This window comes from Neopsephotus bourkii, unplaced genomic scaffold (genome assembly GCF_033783945.1).
Source record: "Neopsephotus bourkii isolate Nb327-2 ecotype Australia unplaced genomic scaffold, CSIRO-AGI_Nbou_v1 NB_1394, whole genome shotgun sequence".
NCBI lineage: Eukaryota > Metazoa > Chordata > Aves > Psittaciformes > Psittacidae > Neopsephotus > Neopsephotus bourkii.
In genome coordinates, this window is record NW_026901872.1 from 5,982,519 (window position 1) to 6,005,118 (window position 22,600).

At 36.8% G+C, this 22,600-nt stretch overlaps 1 protein-coding gene across 2 annotated transcripts in view; it reads left to right on the forward strand.

Moving 5' to 3' along the window:
* The window catches only part of PCDH9 (protocadherin 9), a 721,287-nt gene that overhangs the window by 449,974 nt on the left and 248,713 nt on the right, over positions 1-22,600 (forward strand). Inside the window, exon 3 of one of the 2 annotated variants that reach the window (XM_061367782.1) lies at positions 20,597-20,798. In XM_061367782.1, coding sequence (XP_061223766.1) covers positions 20,597-20,798 — 202 coding nt within the window. The remainder of the gene's footprint in view (positions 1-20,596; positions 20,799-22,600) is intronic. The other variant, XM_061367783.1, reaches the window with a different exon arrangement.

Consider the following 22,600-nt stretch of genomic DNA (forward strand, 5'->3'; position numbering starts at 1 on the left):
AGAGTTTACAGGGAAATTATTACTAGGCAAAAGGATTAGGATTTTGCAAAATATTTCTGGTCTAGAAAAGCACGGGTTTCAGCTCAATCATGTTTCTCATCAGCATTTTAAAAATTGTTATTTGTATAAGGTTTTCAAAGATATCTGTGAAATAAACCTTCCGGATCTCTTGCATTACATATTCTCTAGGTGGGGTTTTTATGAAAAAGGATGGTGCTTACTGGTTCATAAGTGAGAATTTTTCCTGCTTTGCATTTAAAAGGGTCAGACCTGTATTTTCAATACAGTTTCTAATCTAGAAGTTTTAGGGAATTTGATTAAGATCCTGGTGTGGAACTGCTGTATAAAGTTATAGAAACTACAGGTTTTGTATAAAACTGTGCCTAAATTGTTGAACTTAGGTACACAGATGATTTAGTTACAATTGTTGGTAAAAAATCCAAAAGAAAACAAACCACAGACCTCGGAGACAGTACACAAAAAAGCAAACATCAAATTTTCCTTGAGGGTAATCGTGAAAGTTTACTGTTGTAGTACTTTTTATGAACCAGGGAAGGGTATTTTTACTTGAAAAGTGATTTAAGCATGCAATTTTCATTTAGATTCTATTCTTGCAAGTGGATACACTTGGTTCTTTGACATAATTGTGATTCTATAGATGTGTGTGTGCGTAGTCATAGTTTTGATCACATTATTTGTAAGTGCACGCAGTGCTATGCTGTGTAAGTACTTTTGAATTCAGGACTATCTTCATCATGGAGAATAGACTTCTTAGGGGAAGGAAAAAAATATTTTTTATTAAGAGAAATAAAAATGAATCTAGTCGTTTCTCCAAAACAAAGCATAATTACTGAGAATAGTAAGTGTTCTAATTGTAATTCCAGAAACCTCTCATGGTATTTCTTATTTATTTATGTAGCAAAATGCATGTGAAAATTTCAACTCCCTGGTCTAATTAATTCTGCTCACTAAGATTCTGACTGGCAAGTCTTCTCTAGGCTGAGCTTTTGTGGTTTTGCTGTTCATATATTTCTTAATTATTTTGGCCAAAAAACTCTCTCTATGCTCATTTGCCTCAATTAATTTCACTCAGTTATGACTGGATCCCAAGAAAAAGTCTTTTAAGAAGAATTTTAAATTAGTTTTTGCTTTTTTACCCTCTAGACTCTTTCACTGGTTTTGCCAGCATGTCTGCTTTTTTGGCATACCTGCTTTTGCTGCCTAGATTGTGTTAGTTCTTCTCTCAGAATCAATAGTGAGCAGCTTGCAACCAGATGCCTGATTAAAAAGTTAGCAGACCTTGAGTGCAATTACTTCAGCTCTATGGCATTCATGCATTAAACCCAGTGTTAATTGTTTCCCATTTTTGTAACGATCCTTATAATAGGATAAAACCAGAAGAGATCATTTCTTGAAGTTAAACCAGCAGAAAATAAAGACATTTACTCTGATTAATCATCTCCATATAAAATTAAAAATAATCACAAGTAAACATACAGGGTCTTTGTGTTAGAAACCAGTGAAAATTGTCATTGGTACAGTTTGCAGTATTCATTCACCAAATTTATTATTTGTTATATTTGAAAGCAGGATTTAATAAAACAGTTTCTGAATTGTTGGTTTGAAGGGGTTTCACACCATTATTATACAAGCAATGTTTGGATATTATCATATATAAACATCCATATCATGTATTGTTTATAAATATTCATAATTTTTCCAGAAATAAATAGATTTATGGTTTCACTTGGACTACTCATGTACTGTATTGCATGATTCTAATAATGACTTTTATATATTTAAAGAAATCCTAGCTAAAAATATCTTTGAAGTGACAATAAAGGATAACCTGAAAACACAGTTAGCTGAGTGGTATCACAGTCTAATGACCTTTTTTAAGATTAAAGCAACCCCAGTAATTATTGGAAAACTTACATTTAGGTATTTTCATAACAATTTAATAGAAGTTTTTATGCAGAATATCCTGTTCTTGCCATTACTTTATAGTGGGTCTTCCAATGTTTATTTTCTCAAGCATGCCCTACCTGCTTTAGGTAAAACACCACCAGGTTTTACAAAGAAATGTTAAAAAGGGGGAGGAAAAAATGTAATTTCTATTTATGATTGTTTTAAAAATCAAAGCCTGAAAAGGCTTGCCATGAAAATACAAGTCTTTACCATAAAATTAAAATTAGGAGATTAAAGAAAAGAAGCCAAGCAAAATCTGCCACTTTTGGGGTCTTTTTTTTTTTTTTTTTTTAAGGGAAATCTATTCCCAGAAAGAACCAGAAAGCATAATGATTATGGTCCATCAAGCAGGACACAATCACCGACCATAGTACTCATATGGAGCTGTTACTGCTACCTTTGTTATTTCCCCATGGCTCTGTTGTTGTCTTTACTTCATCGAGTCTTCAATCAGATTGTAAATTTTCTGAGGGAACAGCATTCTTTCCTATGTTATTTGAGTGTTACTTGTCATAGTACCACTCATGCTTTTCCTTCCAGTCTTTCCTTGTTAAGTGTTAAGCTTTTTACAACCAACAACATTGAGATTATAAATTTATTTCTTTTATCTCAAATTATAAAATAATAAAATATTTATGTTTTGGATAGCGTTTCTATCTGAGCATCTTAAATTAATTTGCAAATATCATGTTAGCTTTCATGAGCATCATGTCTAACTGAAAAAAAAGGCAATGATCTTTCCCACTTACCAATAAGCAAAAATGTTGAGTGTTTCACATCACTGGCAGATGACAGAAGCTGGCTACTGTCAGGAGCTTCTCAGTACCTGGAGTATAGACCCCAGGTACCTGATTCTGAGTCTAATTGGAAACTTTAGATTGATTACAGAGACTTAAATCTGTCAGAGTCAGTCTTCTGATGCCATGTCCTGTACTTTAACCACATGATTACCTTCCATCCCCAGTGTGAGAATGACTACTTATATCCCCTCACAATAGCTTCTCTGTCATTTTCAGTTTTTCTTAGAAACTCAGTATCATGAATTCTTTAAGATGCTACTTGTCTGACCTGGCCCCTGATTTTGGTTGTTAAGATTCAGGCTAACATTCCATATGGTGCCCTCTACAAGGGCTACACAAACTGGACCTGGTTGGTGTTTTGCCATTTCTAAGGAGAGTGCCTGCTGTTAGTCATTGTGCTTGTTCCTGAATATCATTTGAGATGATACTAGTGGCAAAGTCCTAAAGGATATTTGGCATTACTGATCTGATGAATATCTGCAGCCAGTGTTATTGAGTAAACGGTTTCATCTACACATGAAATCTTATGAGGAAAAAAAAAAGACAAAAGAAAAAGAAATCAAGAAATTAGAGCACATCTGTCTTTCTTTTCCTTCCATCTGTCAAACCAGGGGATGTACCATATAATTTTTTTCCTACTGTAGAAAACATTTGGCTTCCTTGTTATGAAGTTAAGTACATACAATTTGGTGTTGGATTATTTTTGTTACTTTTACTGTTGTTGTTAGGACTGCTATTGAAAATATGCTATCCAGAGGGTTTCTACTTCCAATTCCACAGATTTTGGACTACGTATTTGCCTAAGACGTAATGAGAAGTAACCTTGCCTCTACAGAGGAAAGCCCATACCCTCTGGTCTTTTTCAGAGTGCACATAAGTCATTTCTCTAATATGTTATACATGCGTGTTTTAGGCCCTTGTTTGCATTAGATGCAGAATTGATTATTTAACCATTTTAATTGTATTCCTTTCAATAAAACAGATACTTACAATAAACATTATGAATATTCCTATGGAAAAAGGTAATTTTGCATTAAGCACTTACCCAAATGTAATTTTACCTGCTTTTTTCCCTAATTCTAGGAAATATTCCAGAGAAATGCCTGATACCAAAGACTGATCTAATTAGCTTACCTGCTGATTTTCTCCATTACATTATTATAGCTGTTGTCACTGCCTCAGTGCAATGTCTGTGCTGTTTTAAGGAGCAAAAGGAATACATCTCTGCCAAGCAGGATTTCTATGACTACTCTTTAAGCTGCATATATATGTGAGGAATGGTCTGACCAAATGTGATGAATGCTTGACACTTTAGTATTTTGGCCAGTCTGTCATTGTGTAATGGAAGTTTTAATTGAATAATTACCTGTCAGTAAAACCAGCAATCCTTACTGCAGTGCAAGGCCTCCATTACCTTCTGAATAACTGCAGGATTTAGCCTTTAATGAAACCTGCTGTCTTTTCGATCTCACTTTGACTGCCACATAATTTCTGACTATGTTTTTTTTGGCTGTCGTGTAACTCAGAATTTGAGGGCATGCTTCGTATGTAGTTAATTAATTACACATAAGAATTTGATCTCCATTTAGAAACTAGAAAGGTAAGACATTAAAAGACTATGTATTTCATTGATTCTAGGAAGTTCAAGCACAGGAACCTGCACATGCAAAGAAAACACTGACACACAAAACACTTCATGTCAAATCTAAGTGATAATTTAATATACTTAAAGCTTGTTTAAGCAGTCATAGTCAGATTTAAATTTTTATATCCAGAGAACACTTATTAGCATATACTGGAAAAGAAAATCCAGCACTACAAGGCAAAAAAAGTAGATTATGTATGATAAGTGTCTTCACTTACCGTACAAAAGATAGTATCTGTGAATAATGTGATTTAGATTAAACAGGCTGGTAAATTCAGAGACGTTCAGAACAGTGACTGTTAGATCACATGAAAAACTTGGAATTTTATTAGCTTTAATGTTAGTAAAAGTGTTAATAAGCAAATCCTAATCCATTGATATCAGAGGTAAACTTTCCAGTACCTTTACTAAATTCTAGGTTAGGCCCGTGTTTATTCCTTCTACAAATGAAATTCAAAGTTCTGTGAACAAGTATTGAAGTCTCTATTTCAGAAAATTTTCTCAGCCTTGAAGTTGTTTTGTCTGCTCTTTTCACTGCTTTTTTATATTACTAGTAACTGTAATGTAATAATGACAACTTCTTCCTCTGCTCATTCTCTCTAAAAATAACCAAACCAAAACAAACAAGGAAAACCAAAAAACAAACCAATCAGCCAAACACCCCCCCCCCAAAAAAAAAACTACCACAAAAAAACTCAAAACAAAACAACTTTCCCTTTCAGATTTTTGATAAAGTAGGTGTGGTTATCTACCATTTTTTACTAGTTATTGCCTTATTTGCAGTTCCTGTGGAAATACATCAGACTTCCCTGATCTGGCAACAACAGAAGTCAAACCAGGGGGTTTAGGTGCATTTTTTATATGCCTTGTCAACTCATGAAGACTGAGATAAGGTTGCTTCCACAGGCACTGAGCTCTGTTATGTATTCTACAGTTTGATAACACTTTAAATCTTCGAGTTCTACCATGCATTTTATTCCATCTGTCGTAGTAGCCCATGTCAGAAAAGATCCTGACTTACAGCTATATGAGAAATTGCTATTAAACCAATAATGTAACTCAGTTCAATTTGTGGATATAATTTATTTAATAATTGCTCTAATGCAGAAGCATGTCCTGTCTGTTCTGTAGATAGCTAGTAATGTAACCCAGAATGTATCATGACATAACAACAATACTCCTAAACCATTGGTTTAGGTTTAGATAAAACATCTTTGGGCTTCTTTTTTTATTATTCAATGAAAAACAAAGAAACACAGGCTATGTGCACATACAGTATTTTCGTGAAGTGCAATTTCATTCATTTGTGGCTTTGATTTTCCTGCTTTTATTTATACTAATATTGATGCATAAAATAAAACAGAAAGTGAAACATAAGGTTTGTGCTTGTCAGTTTGCCTACTGAAAAGCTAGCATTTGCAAAATAAATATAAAATACCAGTGAAATATTAGTAAATGTTGGGCCTAAAATTCAACAGTCTTTGTCCATCTGTATTAATAGAAGTGTTCATGTGCTCTAGGTGTAAAGTACACAATTAAGTCCATCAGTTTTAAAACTGAGAGCAAAAGTGATGACATACAACAAATTATGTGAAATAATACTTGTAATACTTGTAAACTTGCTTGTATGTACATTTGGAAAAAATATGGACTAATCACTAAATGGTTTACATTCAAAATAATTGTCTAGCATCCTGCTTTCTTCATTTTTTAAGCAGATAATGTTAGAGAAGTCACAGGCAAGATAATTTGACAGTCTGTAGTTTTGACTATTTGACTTGAATCTATTTCCAACAGAAGCTAAGCAGTAGATAATTATTACCACCAGTCAATGTAACTTGAAAGATTTCTGCTAAGTTATTCTTTTAGACCACAGAAAGAAAAAAGTTCACCAGTGTGAGTTCACTTTACTCATACTAAACTCAACTGGCACAAATTGAACTAGATCATCGATACCAAAACATGAAAATGGGCTATCAAAATTACCTTTTGGCATATTCTAATGGGACCCTGGGCATTGGCATTACTTTTTAAAACTATCCATATGATTGTCAGAGTTGTTTTCCCTGTAACTTTTAATGTGACAAGAGCATGCCATACGTAGTTTGTGGAAAATACTGAAAGTTGGATGAAGTCAAATAATAATAGTGATTCTTGTCAGCTATCATTTAGCTTCTACCTGAGGCCAGCAGAAATGATGTTTCTAAGTACTCTCACAGTAAAAAAAACTGTAAGAGTATCTGATGTTTTGATAGTACAGTAGTACCACTGTCTTCTCTGCCTAGCTGATTTCTACTAAGTCTTTATTTTTTTCCTCTTTCTTTTTTCATCGTTTGTTAATAAATGAGGCTTTAGCTTTATAACTGGCTAAGCCACTGAAGTATATTTTGTATTTTTTTCTAGAAGTCTCTGTGTGGAAACACCATAATATGCTTGTTTTTCATTATGCATCTGTAGCAGAGATTTAGTCCAACAGTCAACATGACACAGGAATGAAAGACCCATTAGCAAAACAAAAAAGCCTATTTAACAATGGAAAGTCCTAACACCCTCTATGGATTTAGTTTTTTGAGCTTTGACATCAGAAGGTATTACAAGACAGATGTTGTATGTAGTGGAAAAAGAATCTGCAGTTGGTATTTGTAATATGTGGTGCTCTCTGTAGAATCCTAAGTGAAAAGCTGGGGATTTGTTTTGTTGGTTTGGGTTTTTGGGGTGTTTTTCTTTTTTTCCTTTCTTTATCAGATATTTACACATGCAAAATGAGAACCCCAAGGCTTTGGGATTACAAATAACAAAACAAAAAATTAGATAACTGCTCTTAGGAAAGCAGTTTTTAAGGACATTCTGTTCAAGTAAAAAAACATAGGTAATACATTATTACCTAGTTCCTTTTCTAGCACAGATGCAGGTATTTTTTTAGCAGGGGTGTTTATTAACTTATAGCGTGTGCGGTTGTGATAATAATATTAGTTTCAAAATTAAAATATTATAGAAACTGCATCTTTCCCAGGATGCATCAACTTAACTGTATTATCCTTGACAATTGTGTCCACTTTCAGCTTTTCTAATGTGGATCCATTTATCTAATGTGACAGGTATAGTGCCCATTGTTTTAATAGATGTACAACGGCTTTCTAGACTCATAGCCTGTAAAAAGTCTTATCCTCAAAGGGCAGTGCTACTGCTGTTTCTGCTTTCCCTGCTTGTAGGAGAAGACATGACTGCTGACTCAGAATTAATTGTAACCAGTGAGCTGTCGGTGACAGATACCCATTGCACACACTAGTACTACTTCAGAAGGTGATATTTTAATGTACTAGTTACCCTATGGCAGCCCTACATTGAGAGCCTTCTTCCTTCCTTGCCTTCCTGCCATCCCCATGCTAATACAGGATATCATAATCTTTATAAGAATTTTTTTCCTGCATATTTTAATCCTTGGTTTATTGAGGAGCAATATGATCTTCTTAATTGAATTTCCTCTAATTCACATAAATAAATAAAGATTGACATCACAATGTTACTATGAGCACTTGTTATTTCAAGGTGTGATTATTAAACAGCTTCGATTTTTCCTTTTTTTTTTTTTTCTTTTTTTTTCTTTAAAAACACTGTTAATCTGACTACCTTTAAAGCCCTATGATACAGACCTTCCTAATGGACAGCTGGTTGCTCCTAAATGTGTGGATTTTGAAGTACAATTTTTTTCCTTTTATATGCACAGTTAAAACCAAGATATTCAAATCCTGAGGTTAGTTCTATTACAGAATGAAGGCTGCATCACCACATACAAAAAATTGTTACATTTACACAAAAACCATGGCCTGCTTGTTTCCCTATGTCACGTGCCATACTAAAGAAATGGAACAGAATACTAAAGTGATCTTTATACATCTTTCTTTTTCCTGAAGATCATTGGAAACTTTCCTGCTTCTTGGTACTCTGCATATCTGCTGTAGTGACTGACAGTGATGAAAGCATAAATATACAGCACTTCTGTAATGTAAGAATTATCAGCTTTGACAATAATATGCAGTATCAAGAATGATTATTGATGTGCTACCACATCTATCAGTTTACTCAATACAACTAAAAATTTTAGTAGATGTAATGGTTCTTTAAATCATTAAATATTGTAAAATTATTTATGTTAGCATTATAAATATAATTGCAAATATAACAGTCAGTATTTTCATAGATACAAGTAATAGGGTTATTTTTATAAACAGCCTCCAGATAATGGGTATTCCTCAGATGGAAAATATTCTAAATTGTTTTTTCTCATATTTAAGAATGTAACTTATTGTTAAAAGAAAGTCCCTGGAACTTTATTACGATGTTCACACTACTGAAGCCAGATGAGTTTTAGAGAATGTAAATCAGGACAAATTTATTATTATAATTAAACTTGTAAAATTTCAGCAACAGCTGTTTCTACATTTTAGTTGTTCATATACATTATTGATAAAAACATGCTTTTACTAATATAAAACTTCTCAGAGTGCAGGGAAGTTATGCTGGTTATTGTTATAATTGGTACAGTGCTTCTGCAATGTTTCTTCAATTGAGTGCACTTGTAATGTGCATTATCTGTATTGCTAGGAGGAGCTCATCACCAAAATCAAACTGAACAAATCAATTGCAGTTCACTGAAGTCTTTAAATTACTAAAGATCACATAAAATATAACTCTATTACAACTGAATTGTTTATATGTCAGCTTTTTTGCATGCTGTAATACAAATTAGTTCTTGTTATAAAATGTGCCAGAGCAACAGGTAAGTCAGTGTAGTATCTTTTTGACAGTTAGATCTGTTTCTTCAGCTTCTTGTATTCTAAATACTTAATGGCAGCTAAAATTTCAAGTGTTGAATGTCTAATGTTAGGTGCCTAAATAGTTAGAGGCAGAGTACAAGATCTACCTTTACTTACTGGTATGACTTTGGGCATTTAAAGTTTAAAACTCTGATTTTAATGTTTCTCTCTATTGTCAAGCAATATATCAACACAATTGTCAAAGAAATTAATGTCTTAAGTCTTCTAATATATGTTTACCTAGTCATCTGTAGTCAATGAGTAGAGACATCCCAAAACGGCATTTTACTGTTACTTTGAAATTACGTATTTTTAGGAAAACTATCCCACATATAACACTATTTTTTAATGGGTATCTACAAATAATTGCATTTTTAATTAATCCTTTTTCAGTGCTATTTTTGACAGAGTTTCTGCTAAGAAACATGCAATAAATATAGGAAACTACTGTTTACTAATGTCTAGCCATTTGGGTGAATAATGTTTCTGAACATTAGTTGCTTACTGGTAGCACAACTGGTTATTTTCTTTTATGTTTTATTGTGTACAGCATTTTCCATCTCTTCCCCCCACTTGCCTTTCCATGCATCTGAGGCAATAATTTGCATAACTGTAGGCATAGAACTAATTTCCTGAGTGTCAGACAATTAATTCATCAGAAGGGGGCTAAGACTCAAAATGTTGAGAATTTATTAGTCTTTTACCAGACTCTCATGTTGAATAAGGTAACACTCTGATTTTGACTAGATTAAATTGTAACACTGAGCTTTCCTGTTAGGTCACATTTACCTTGCAGTCAGGATGATCATACAGAGGTAACAATGATCATTAGAAAAATGAGTATTTGCCTTCTAAGTGGATATTAGGAAGGAAAAACTTAATACATATAATAGTCCTGTGTTTATTGTCTTTAGTTAGAGGTTTGTCAGTATTCAGAGTGTCCAATTAATAAAAAAAAAAAAGCCAAAAGCCAAACCAAAACCAAAACCACAACAAAACCGAAACTGAACCAAACAAAAACCCCTGAACACATAAAATCCAGTAAAACTCAGTAATACTTCATGGCACAAAGAGTACAGTTTTGTGAAATAAAATGAAGGAATATCACCACATAAACCAAAAAAGAAAGTGATATTACAGCAACAAAAATATTATTAAAACCATAGGGTTTGACTGCCAGTCTCTTCATTCACTTCATTCACTGTCTGTACAAAACTAAAACTAAAACAACACCCCAACCTGGCTGTTTGTTCTCCACATTTAAATGTACTTGGGACCAGAAGGCAGTCCCTTCTTCCCCAGTCAGTGGTTAGATTGTAATTTATAATGTTGAAATACTTGATTAAATTTATGCATCGTTTTAATATATTACAGAGTAATTTACCGATTTCTATGAAATTTTAGTATTGCAAAACTGAGCAGAAGAAATCAAATGATTGTCTGGTATAACAAATATTTATATTCTGAAATCAGTAAAAGAATTGTTACCTTAGGGGGAAAAAAAAGTTAAATACCTATCCACTCCAGCTATTTATATGGGTAGCATAGTATGAAGATGTACCATGAAGATGCAGTAGGAATTGCTTTTTCTTTTTTCGTTCTTAGTTTAGCCTGAGAGATTGATGGAAACCTTATCTATCTCCATTATCTTGGTTCTGTGGGGAAGATATCAAGATGGGCATGGAGAATGGATTATCCTTTGATGCAAGCAGGATCCTTGAAAAAGGACTGTCATGGGGACTGCATGAGGGAGTTAAGTTTCAATGTAGCCAAAAAACCCCCACCCCATTTCTCTTAGCAAATTGCAGGGACCTACAGCACAATTTGTAAATAACAGAGTTGAGCCAGGATTACTGGAAGGAGCGAGAGTGGCTTTTACAAAGAAGGAAGAACGATTTTTATCTTAGATTCATATTCTGTAAGCTTGAGTGAAACATGAAAGAAGAATATGTGTATAAGTGATCACTAAGCTACATTATGCAAAGCCCTGTTTAAGGTGCGTTGTGGCCTCCCTGCAAGATGCACTGCAACTACACATTTTGAAAGAAACTCACAGTCCAGAAGTACATTTTCATGAAACTTTCCAATTTGGAAAATAGAAGGTAGATTGTCAATTTTAGAGAGATTTCATTAAGTCAATCAGAACTGGAAAAAAATATACAACAAACTATTATTTATAAAACAAAATAATAAGCAAAAATATGTTGATACAAACACCTTGCCAGTTTTTTCTATGGTGCAAATAGATAGATATTTTCTGTGTAAGTTTCCTGTTGTATTTTACTTTAAAAAGAATCTCCTTATCCCAGATCACACTCTTGCCACATTGTGCTTCCAAAATACGTATTTAAGAGAAAAGTGTGGTTTTAACTTGTGAAAAAAAGAACAGTTTAAACTATAATGCATTTGGTGGTGGTTTAAACTATAATTTAAAGTTTCGTGGTAACTAGCATATCTTTTCTCTTCCCCTCTGAAACTGTTTCTAACTGTCATTTTTATGACTTCCATTTAAAATCTTGATCTCATTAAAAAAAAAAATAAAAAATGATTCATGTTTTAGTACATAGACCAAGAGACTTTGTTTTGATCCTGTGAGGAACAAACTTTATGAAACAGAATTCTTCCACAGAGGATCTCCAAAAAATCACTATTTTTCTTGTGTCCTTACAACAGTGTTTTATACTTTTGCACAAACATAATTTCAGGGTATTTGTCTACTGAGTTTTTTTAAATAAGTTTCTTCTCTGAAGAACTAAATGGGTTTTAAATTTCACTGAAGTTATTTCATGTGTAGAATCATAGAATCACAGAATAGTTAGGGTTGGAAAGGACCTTAAGATCATCAAGTTCCAACACCCCTGCCATGGGCAGGGACACCTCGCTGTAAACCATATTACCCAAGGCCTCGTCCAACCTGGCCTTGAACACTGCCAGGGATGGAGCATTCATAACCTCCCTGGACAACCTATTCCAGTGCCTCACCACCCTAACAGGAAAGAATTTCCTCCTTATATCTAACCTAAACTTCCCCTGTTTAAGTTTTAACCCATTACCCCTTGTCCTATCACTACAGTCCCTAATGAAGAGTCCCTCCCCAGCATCCTTATAGGCCCCCTTCAGATACTGGAAGGCTGCTATGAGGTCTCCATGCAGCCTTCTCTTCTCCAGGCTGAACAGCCCCAACTTTCTCAGCCAATCTTCATATGGGAGGCACTCCAGTCCCCTGATCATTCTCGTGTCCCTCCTCTGGACTTGTTCCAACAGATCCATGTCCTTTTTATGTTGAGGACACCAGAACTCTACACAATACTCCAAGTGAGGTCTCACGAGCTGAAAAGGCTAGATGGGGCATTTGGACTATTCACTCATAAGAAAAAATTAGAAGGGTTAATAGGATTAAAGGATGGGGAATGTTGCACATTAGAACGCTGGTGCCTGTGACAGGCATCTCTGATGAAAGCTAGGACAGTTTAAAACTACAGATCCTTTGCTGGTGGTGCAAGCTAAACATTTCCTAGTCAAACCTCTGCCGTAGCACAGTGCATAGAATTTCACACAAGGTTTCTTAAAGCAAGCCTGTATTTTCAAAGAGTCCAGTGATCTGTTTCCTTTGAAGTTTCTATTGGGTTTAATGACAAGGTTGTGGGAAGTGGTGTCTGCAGGTGATCCTTCTATGATAAGAGACCAGAGGCTGCCTCCATGTTAGAACCAGTCCTGCTGACTCCAGAAAAGACCCACTGCTGCCTGAAGATGCACAGCAGCTGGGAGAGAGGAGTAAGAAAAATGTGCTGCAAGCAGCAAGGTCAGTAAAGAAAGAGGGGGGAGATGGTACCTCAGGCAGTGGAGCCTGAACATCCTAACAGTAAGGAACTTCCTCCATATATCCAGTCAAAACTTACCTGTTTAAGTTTGAACCCGTTACCCCTTGTCCTATGACTACAGTCCCTAATGAAGAGTCCACCCCCAGCATCCCTATAGGCCCCCTTCAGATACTGGGAGGCTGCTGTGAGGTCTCCAAGCAGCCTTCTCTTCTCCAGGCTGAACAGCCCCAGCTTTCTCAGCCTGTTTTCATACGGGAGGTGCTCCAGTCCCCTGATCATCCTCGTGGCCCTCCTCTGGACTTGTTCCAACAGTTCCATACCCTTTTTATGTTGAGGACACCAGAACTGTATACAATACTCCAAGTGAGGTCTCACGAGAGCAGAGTAGAGAGGGGCAGGATCTGTCTTCCATAAAGATAAATTGTTTTCTCAAGTTTCTCTTTAAAGCCTCCTTTTCAGCACTTTCCACGAGGCAAATATTCCTTTGTTCGGGTTTTTTTTTGTGGGGTCCTTCATAATATTCCTTTGCCATCTTAACACAAAGTAATGGCATAGTTGTTCAGAAAGCAAAGGGAAACGATTTTTGTGGATGAAAAATCTCCCTATCTGAAATAAAGGGAGTGTCATGCTTAAATATGTATTCTGATATGCAAGAGCATGGCCCATTCTGTAAAGCTTAATTTGACTTTCTGTGAATTAGATGTTTTGGTGACTTCCGCTTCCTGTCTGGAAAATCAAGGTCAAAAATCAAGGCTCTTAACTTACAGCTATAACAAGTGGAGAAGAGGGCATTTTGTTTAAAGTACTGATTTGTAAACTCAGAAGCCAGCTCAGCTGATTAAAATTCAGCAAGTTCTATTTGCAACAACCCAGTGTAGAAATGTTTTTTTAATTATAGCTTGTTTTATAACAATGGATAGGATCTGTAGCGAAATCTATCCCAGTGAGACATTCAACAATGGAACAATAGTATAATTATTTTTTGCATCCCTGATTAGCAAAAACAATACAATAGTTGTACAAAGCTTGAAAGTCTGGTTTTCCGAGTAAAACAATCTCACCATGAAAAAGCTCCTCTTAATGCTGATCTCTCTAACTTGCTGTTTGATTCAAACCCATAATGGGAAGTAAAATACATTTTAGAAGCTAGCATACAATGGAAAGCACTGAAAAAATTTTGAAAACCTGTATTCATACTTCCCATGTTAAAGTTCTGTTTCCAACACAACTCGCAACTCTTCTGCTATAGGACATTTCAAACACTTGATATCACAGGGCATGATGTTTCCTCTACCTCAGATTTTCAGCACTCAGGACCACAACATAATTTGCTCTATTTACAGCCCACTTTTTGCCTGCGTATGAGGGTTTCTAGAAAATAAGGCAGCAAAAAGTTATTGCACGTCAGTGTCCAAACCTCGTTAGTATTTGTCCACCTTCTCTAGAAATCCATACCATGGTAAAATTCCTACTAATGATTTTGCTTAAGGATTTAATTGTTGTATCTTTAATGTCCTATGCCAATTTCAAAGAAATAGTTTTGTATTCAGTGAATTACAAATTCTGGTATCAGAATACATTTTGTACAACGATTGTCCAAAATAAAGTACCTAGGCAAAAAATTTGTTTTCAGCGCTCAAAAATTATGAAACTGCTTCAGATGTTTCTAGATTTTTTCTTTCATTTTCAATTAGAATTCACAGAATCACAGAATTACTGAATGGCTGAAGTTGGAAAGGACCTCTGGTGGCCATCTAGTCTAACCCCAGCTGATAGAGCAGGGACTGTTTTCCAGGGCCATGGCCAGATGGCTTTTAGACATCTTCAAGGAGGGAGTGTCCACAGCCTCTATGGACCACTTGTACCAGTGCTTAGTTACTCAGCAAAAAAGTGTTCCCCGATGTTCATAAGTTCCTGTGTTTCACTTTGGGTCCATTATTGCCTGTCCTGTCACTGTGCACCACTGTCCTTTATCACCATCTAAGATTCAGAATGAATTCTTCTCTATACCTCTTGTGGGTGTGAAATCGTGCTTCACCTGCCTAAGCCCTATGGAGTCTGCTGCAATAAGTGATTGAAAGAAGAGTGATTCCATGTAACTGGTACCAGTTGTGGTTCTGCTTTCTAAATGCAGGCCAGGTTCAAAAAAATACTGAGACAAATTGTTCTGAATTAGATATTGAAATTACTTTGACACAGGTTAAAGACCTATTATTTTGACTGAATTTTCCTTTCCATTTTTGGTTTCATGTAACAATGATATGATATTTCCTGATTAAAAATAAAGACTGAATGTTTTTCAGGACCTGAAGAAAACCCATATTTTTTCCCTCGCTAAATGACATTTTATGATTGACTATGACACCAAGCTGTGTGGTTCGGTTGATATGCTGGAGGGAAGGAATGCCATCCAGAGGGACCTTGACACGCTTGTCAGGTGGGCTGATGCCAACTTCATGAAGTTTAACCATGCCAAGTGAAAGGTCCTACACTTGGGTCAGAGCAATCCCAGGCACAGCTACAGGCTGGGCAGAGAAGAGATTCAGAGCAGCCCTGCGGAGAAGGACTTGGGGGTGCTGGTCGATGAGAAAATGAACATGAGCTGGTAGTGTGTGCTTGCACCCCAGAAAGCCAACCGTGTCCTGGGCTGCATCAAAAGGAGTGTGACCAGCAGGTCGAAGGAGGTGATTCTTCCCCTTTATTCTGCTCTCGTGAGACCTCACTTGAAGTATTGTGTAGAGTTCTGGTGTCCTCAACATAAAAAGGATATGGAACTGTTGGAACAAGTCCAGAGGAGGGCCACGAGAATGATCAGGGGACTGGAGCATCTCCCATATGAAGATAGGCTGAGAAAGTTGGGGCTGTTCAGCCTGGAGAAGAGAAGGCTGCGTGGAGACCTCATAGCAACCTTCCAGTATCTGAAGGGGGCCTATAGGGATGCTGGAGATGGACTCTTCATTAGGGACTGTAGTGGTAGGACAAGGGGTAATGGGTTAAAACTTAAACAGGGGAAGTTTAGATTGGATATAAGGAGGAAATTCTTTCCTGTTAGGTTGGTGAGGCACTGGAATAGGTTGTCCAGGGAGGTTGTGAATGCTCCATCCCTGGCAGTGTTCAAAGCCAGGTTGGAAGAGGCCTTGGGTGATATGGTTTAGGGCGAGGTGTCCCTGCCCATGGCAGGGGTGTTGGAACTTGACGATCTGAAGGTCCTTTCCAACCCTAACTATTCTATGATTCTATGTCAGAGATTTTAGACTTTAATTTTGGCCAATGCCGTAGACCTGAACCATAACTCCTGTCCTGGGTTTAGCAGTAACGGTCATTTTTCTCCTTCTTGGTAGCTGGTGCAGGGCTGTGTTTTGACTTTCAGGCTGGGAACAAAGCTGATAAAAATGATGTTTTGGTTTGGCCAAGGACTTTGTGAGCCTCATGCTCTGCCAGGGAGGAGGGGAAGCCGGGAGGAAGCAGAGACAGGACACCTGACCTAAACTGACCAAAGAAGTATTCCATACCTCAGCACGTCATGCCCAGGGTATAACTGGGGAGTTACCCAGAAGGGCTAGGTGAACTGCAGGGTTGGAGGAGGTATCGGTCGGTGCTTGGTCGGGCTGGGGGGGGCAAGTTATCAGTCGCCTGGTGATGAGGTGGTGTATTCTCTTCCCTTGCTATTTCCTTCATCATTACTATTATTAGTGGTAGCAGTAGTGATTTGTGTTATACCTTAGTTACTAAACTGTTCTTATCTCAACCCGTGGGAGTTGCATTCTTTCTGATTCTCCTCTCCGTCCCTCCAGGAGTAGGGGGAGGGTAAGGGGGGGGGGAAGGGAGTGGGTGAACAAGCTGTCTGGTTGGGGTTAAACCACAACACTCCGCCTCATGCTGTATATAAACCAGCATATGTTGTAGCATAATTAAGAATGCAATTACTTGTTATAATTAGTACCAGTATTGTACGAACTCATTACTCAGAATAACCTGATTCCATCTTTAGGTTAAAAAAAAAAAATAATTCAAAGCTGCATTTGGTTGCAAAAGGGAGAAGAGAAATAAAGCCATAGTCTACGCATGCTGTAGGATTCCCTTCTGAGACAAGAATCCCTGACACTATAGTAGAGACAAGAAATTCAATGTACAAGTGATGGGCTCAGCACTGGATCAGGACCATCAGTCACAGCCTGTGTGCTGAATGCCAGCTGTTGGGGGCGAGTGTCTGCACCCTCCCCAGACCATGCGTGCATGGTGTTTGAGTGTGGATTCACTGGCACACCCCAATCTGCACCAGCCAGCAAGTAGAATTCGCTGGGTTTGGGCAGGGTTATCAGGCTGGTGGAGGGTCTGTGCTGGTATCTGAGGGGACCTGTGAGTGTGAGGTGCCTCTGGGATGAGTGTGTGAGTGCTGCATGTGTGCAGTGAGCACCCAGCTGGACCAGCTGGAAAGTCAGGGACCTATGGGGCCAGTAAGGAGGGCCGGGATCTGGGCAGGGGTGCTGGACAGGGAGACAGATGGTGCTGATACCTGGGGAATCCACAAACGTGGATGTGCACATAAACCTGTGGAGTGTGGTGTGTGAGCTGCATTACTGACCTTGTGCCTCTGCCAGCCCAGGAGGAGGAGGAGGGGATGTGGCTGGCTGTGCTTAGTCTGGTGTGAGTCCTGAATATGGGTGCTGCTGAAAGCAGCACCTGGTCTGTGGCTGTCCGTGTGTGTGTTTTGTGTATGTTTCTGGGATCTGTGCTGTAGCAGACGTATCCCTCAGCCTAGGCAGAAACTTGGTTCCCTGGGTGTTGTGCTGGGCTCCAGTGGCCAGGCAGGAGCATATTGGACCAGACAGCCAGAGAAGGTGGCTGCATATCATATTAACACCATCGTAAGCTCTCAGTAGGTTGAGCGACAGTCTTCCACTGTAATTAATATGATATGCCTAAGCCTAAGTATTTGCTTCTAGCCTGTCTTTGTAGAAGGATTTTTCCCCTCATTGTTTTGATGGCACAGGTTAGTCTGCAGTTTCTTGACAGACTTGCTGTTTATTCATCATCTCTGGAACTGGATCACTGTTTACATGACCTTTAGGCTTATAGTTTGGATTTACAAATTTATAGCACTTTCAGCAAAGAAGTTGCCAGTATTGTTGTTAGGCCTCTGCCACTTTATTGGCTGACTGGTCTCTGTCAGTGTAGATTCAGAGCATTTTGACTAGTATGAGGATCTTTTGTTAGCCAAGACCATTATTTTTAATACATAACTCATGAAACTAGCCATTTTTGTAATTATGTATTTTTCTTTTTTTTAGGTGGTCAGTTAATTACAGGGGTTAATTATTTTGAAGAATCTTAAACTGAAATGTTCATGCCCTCCCTTACTTTTAGGATTTATTTCTGCAGTCGTTCATAATTTCTCAGAAAGTACTTTTAGTTAAAAAAGGAAAAGAAAATAATCTCCTTTTCCTGTGCCTCTTGCTGATTTTCCTAGTGATAGAAATCCTTACTTGGGAAAAACAGATCTCTAAATTTGGGTTACTGAAAATAAATGCAGAAAGAGAAGATTTTAAGCTCTGTAATTAGCTATATTTCTATTTTGTTCATATTAAAAGGAAAATGCCTGCTAGCAATTCCAATAAAATTGCTCAGGGTGGAAATTCTAGAATGAAAAAAGCTGTAAGAAGGTAAGAAAGCTAAAGTTTGCTTAGTTATAGTATATGAAGTGATAGTATATAAACTTAGGACTTCTGTTGATGTAAATGAAGACAACTCAGTGACTGAGAGTATCTATTTGGCTTTCCCACTGCTGGATTCCAATCCTAAAGCTAGTAAAAGAACTTAAAAGAAAAATGCTAATTATAAAACCACAGCCCAGAGCAAGTAATATTACATTTATTTCTATACTGAATTACACAGTAATCCAGAATTGACTTAATCAACTATCTATGTCCACCCAAGGGAGATGAATAAAAGGAAACCTGGTAGAGGATATTGATCATCATATAAAATGGTAGCAATTATCATTAACAAATAATTTTTAATAAGAAAACATACAGTTAGTACTATTAACTTGAGGTTTTCCTCATTAAAGAAAAAAAAAAGGAAAAAAAAGTCAGGGCCTGATGCTTTTTCCATTAATTTCAGGAAAACTTACTTTTAATTTTGGACAGCTACAAGACACCTGATTTTAATTTCTTTAAAAACACTAATTAGTGGAAGATACCTGTATCTTCCTAATGCTCCTTTATCTGCTGACTTTGTAGAAATCTGAATGTTTAGCTTAGATATAGCCCTTAACTTTCAGATGGCTACTATTAATGAGAAAGTAACCACTAAACTAAACAGCTATTAAGCTTAAGGCAAACTTTGTGAATCTCCTCTTCATTCTAAAACTAGCTAACCAGACCACTCAGGCTCCTTGCTGCTGAAGCTGATTTTTGTGGGAAGATGTGCTTAACTTAATTTGACTATGCTCTTGAGATACTCTTGAACTAGTTGTTTCTCCTGCTTCAAAGATGCAGTATTTTGATCCATGAAGACCTATAATATTCTTTTCATGAATCCCACAGTTGTGGTTGCTAAACAATTTGCAGCAGTGCTCTCGGCTCTGGAGCTCACAGGGAATCACTGTATCATTCTGTGGCTACAATTCACAAAGTCCGGTTATTTCTCTAGATGAGACAGGTTCAAATCAATACTGGTTAACTAATCCAAGTGTATACTGCACGGTTTGGGGTTTGCTTATTTTTTTATTTCTTTTTTTTTCTTGAGGTGACTGGGGGTTTTGTTTTGGCTTTTTTTTGTGTGTGATTTTTTTTTATTTGTAATTTTGTCTCTCATTCATAGTGTTTTTTGAACAAAGTATGCCCTGCTTATTTTTCTTTCTCTTAAGAGAGTGAAAATTGATCACACCATCATTGCATTCCATGATTCTTTGCTGATCATTGTGGTTGCACAGATATACTATCAATCCTAAATATTCATTTTAGTTTGATAATTTATATCAATTAATTTCCTTATAGATATGTACTTATATATCCTTCTATTCCTGCAAGATGACAATTTTTTTTATTGGTTTGTTTAACTTGGTGGATTTTTTTCCAGTGTGAACAGTGATAGTACAGGTTTTAACCTCAGAAATACAGTCTTACTGTATTTTCTGATGTAATTAGCTTTTCATAACATAGTTTACAACAGCTTCTGTTTCTCAGAGTTTTTATAGATCACACCTTTAAAATTATGAGAAATATACCTATCTATTGACCACCTTCTTATGAGAAGCTTACTTCACAGATGAGCGTGTGCAGACCTTTGAAATTTGGCTCTCCTGCCTGCCATCTTCCCTGAGTTGCTGTAAAAGCAAGTTAAAAGAAAAAATACAACATGCAAACATGATAATAATTGCCTCATATGCATTGCCAGGAATCTATTTGTATGTCAAAAGTTAAAAAAAAAAACAAAACAAAACAAACAAACAAAAAAAAACAACACCCGAAACAACAGAGAAAAAAAAAGTTAGGAGAACAGAAGAGCACTAATCAGTGTGTCCTGTGCTCTTCTTTGTAGTCCCAGCGCCGTGTTACATTTCACCTCCCTGATGGCTCCCAGGAAAGCTGCAGTGACAGTGGTCTGGGAGACCACGAGCCGGTGGGTGGTGGAACCCTGATCTCACACCCTCTCCCTCTGGTTCCGCCGCAGGACGAATTCTACGACCAGGCTTCACCGGACAAGAGGACTGAAGCTGATGGCAACTCTGATCCCAACTCGGGTGAGTCACCATCAGTGCTGTTTATCTAAGTTGCTTTAGTAGTAACTTGGTTGCTTTCTTTTTTATACCTTTGAGCTCTGCGATGGTAGAGATTTTTTTAAGCATGTGCACGAATATTTGGTCATGTTAGCTCATAATGATTGTTAGGAAATAATGTAGTTTGCTTGAAATGCCTCATGTAATTTCAATGTAGAAATCCACTGAAAAATAAACAACTCCATACTAATTGCACAGTAAGTGAGAACAGCTGGGCAAGGGCATCCTACAAGGTAGCAAGCTTTTCTTGATGAATGGAGCGCTGTTTCTATTTAGCATTGGACATTGTTTTAGGAAAGTCATTCTAGATACGAAAGAGCAAGGACACACAGGTGACACTATCTGTCAGACTAACATAGAAAACAGTAAATCACTGAAGCACTAAAAAATTTCAAGAATCCAAATTTTTATTACACACCCACAATTCCCCCTTCTAGCAAAAAGAAACATGGGGTTTCCTTGTTGGATTGGAATGGCATGATGTTCTGCTTTTCTGAAACTGTTGGATATGTATTTTCATACAAATATATGTCCAGTTTGTCTGATTTGGGAATTTCTGCCTTACTTCTTCTTTCCTTGTCCCTTATATACCTCCTATATAATACCTTTACATTATTCCAGTGCTTTTGTGGCAGTCAGTACTGAAGAATGGAGTGAGGTCTTAATACTGATACTTAATACTTAATATGACTAGAATTTCAGCAATAGTAAAGGGGCTGACTCTTGAGCAAGAATGTATGTCTACTTAAACAAGTGAGGAGCTTAAGTGGAATTATCCTGTTAATTCTCTGACCACGTATGAAACATGTGAAAGATTTAACAAGATCAGAGAGGAATTTTAAGGCAGCATGGCATATTGGCAGTGTCACATTGGCTTCACTGGCTCGGAGTTGCACATCTCTCCAAAATGTGATATAAAAGTCCTCCAGGAGTTAGGAAAAATGGACCAAGTAAATTTTATGCCACGTTATCAAAAATGTGGGTTTTAGAAAATTTGTCAAGTACATTGTACATAGTATATTAATCATGATTATCTATTCGTACCTGATACAGAGACTAACAGAAGATTAGTCAGTGACTAAGTGCTTTTAAAAGCTATATGAAAAGTTTTAATATTTCTGTGGGTAAACCTGGTTTAGCATTGGGAATGCTAAATTTATGGCAAATTTATGAAAATCTAACCATCAATCTGTACTGATGATCAGTGAATTATTGAATTATAGATTTCTCCACATTCATCAGACTGAATTAGGACAGGCATTGAAATAGTGCATTCCAGATCTCATCAAGTCTCACAAACTAAGAAGGGAATGATATAGTCATTACTGTAACAGAAATCATCCTAGGAAAGCCTAAGTCAGGAAGGGAGTGATGGTACCCATTAGATAAATTTGATTTTTATGTCTTACTGAGTATCAAGATATTGCCCAGGCATTGTGTCAAAAGTTATTTTGCTACTGGAGGCACAAATTTTTGGAAGAGATGTGAAACGGATTTTAAAGCAGTTTATAGTTATTGAAAACCCTGTGACAATTTTCAGAAGATAAAAATGCTAACTGGTTATTGGGAAAAATTACTTTGTGGATATTTACATATGTTCATGGTTAAAATAACTGATGTAGTACCATTTCAGCATTGTATTCTTTGAAACTTCTAAACTGAAGTTCTAGTTCTATTTCTGTGAAATGTTAATTGGGTATATGTAATGGTGGATGGAGTTTCATTTCAGTGGCTGTTTAAGGATTGCTGCTTATGAAAGTACTTGG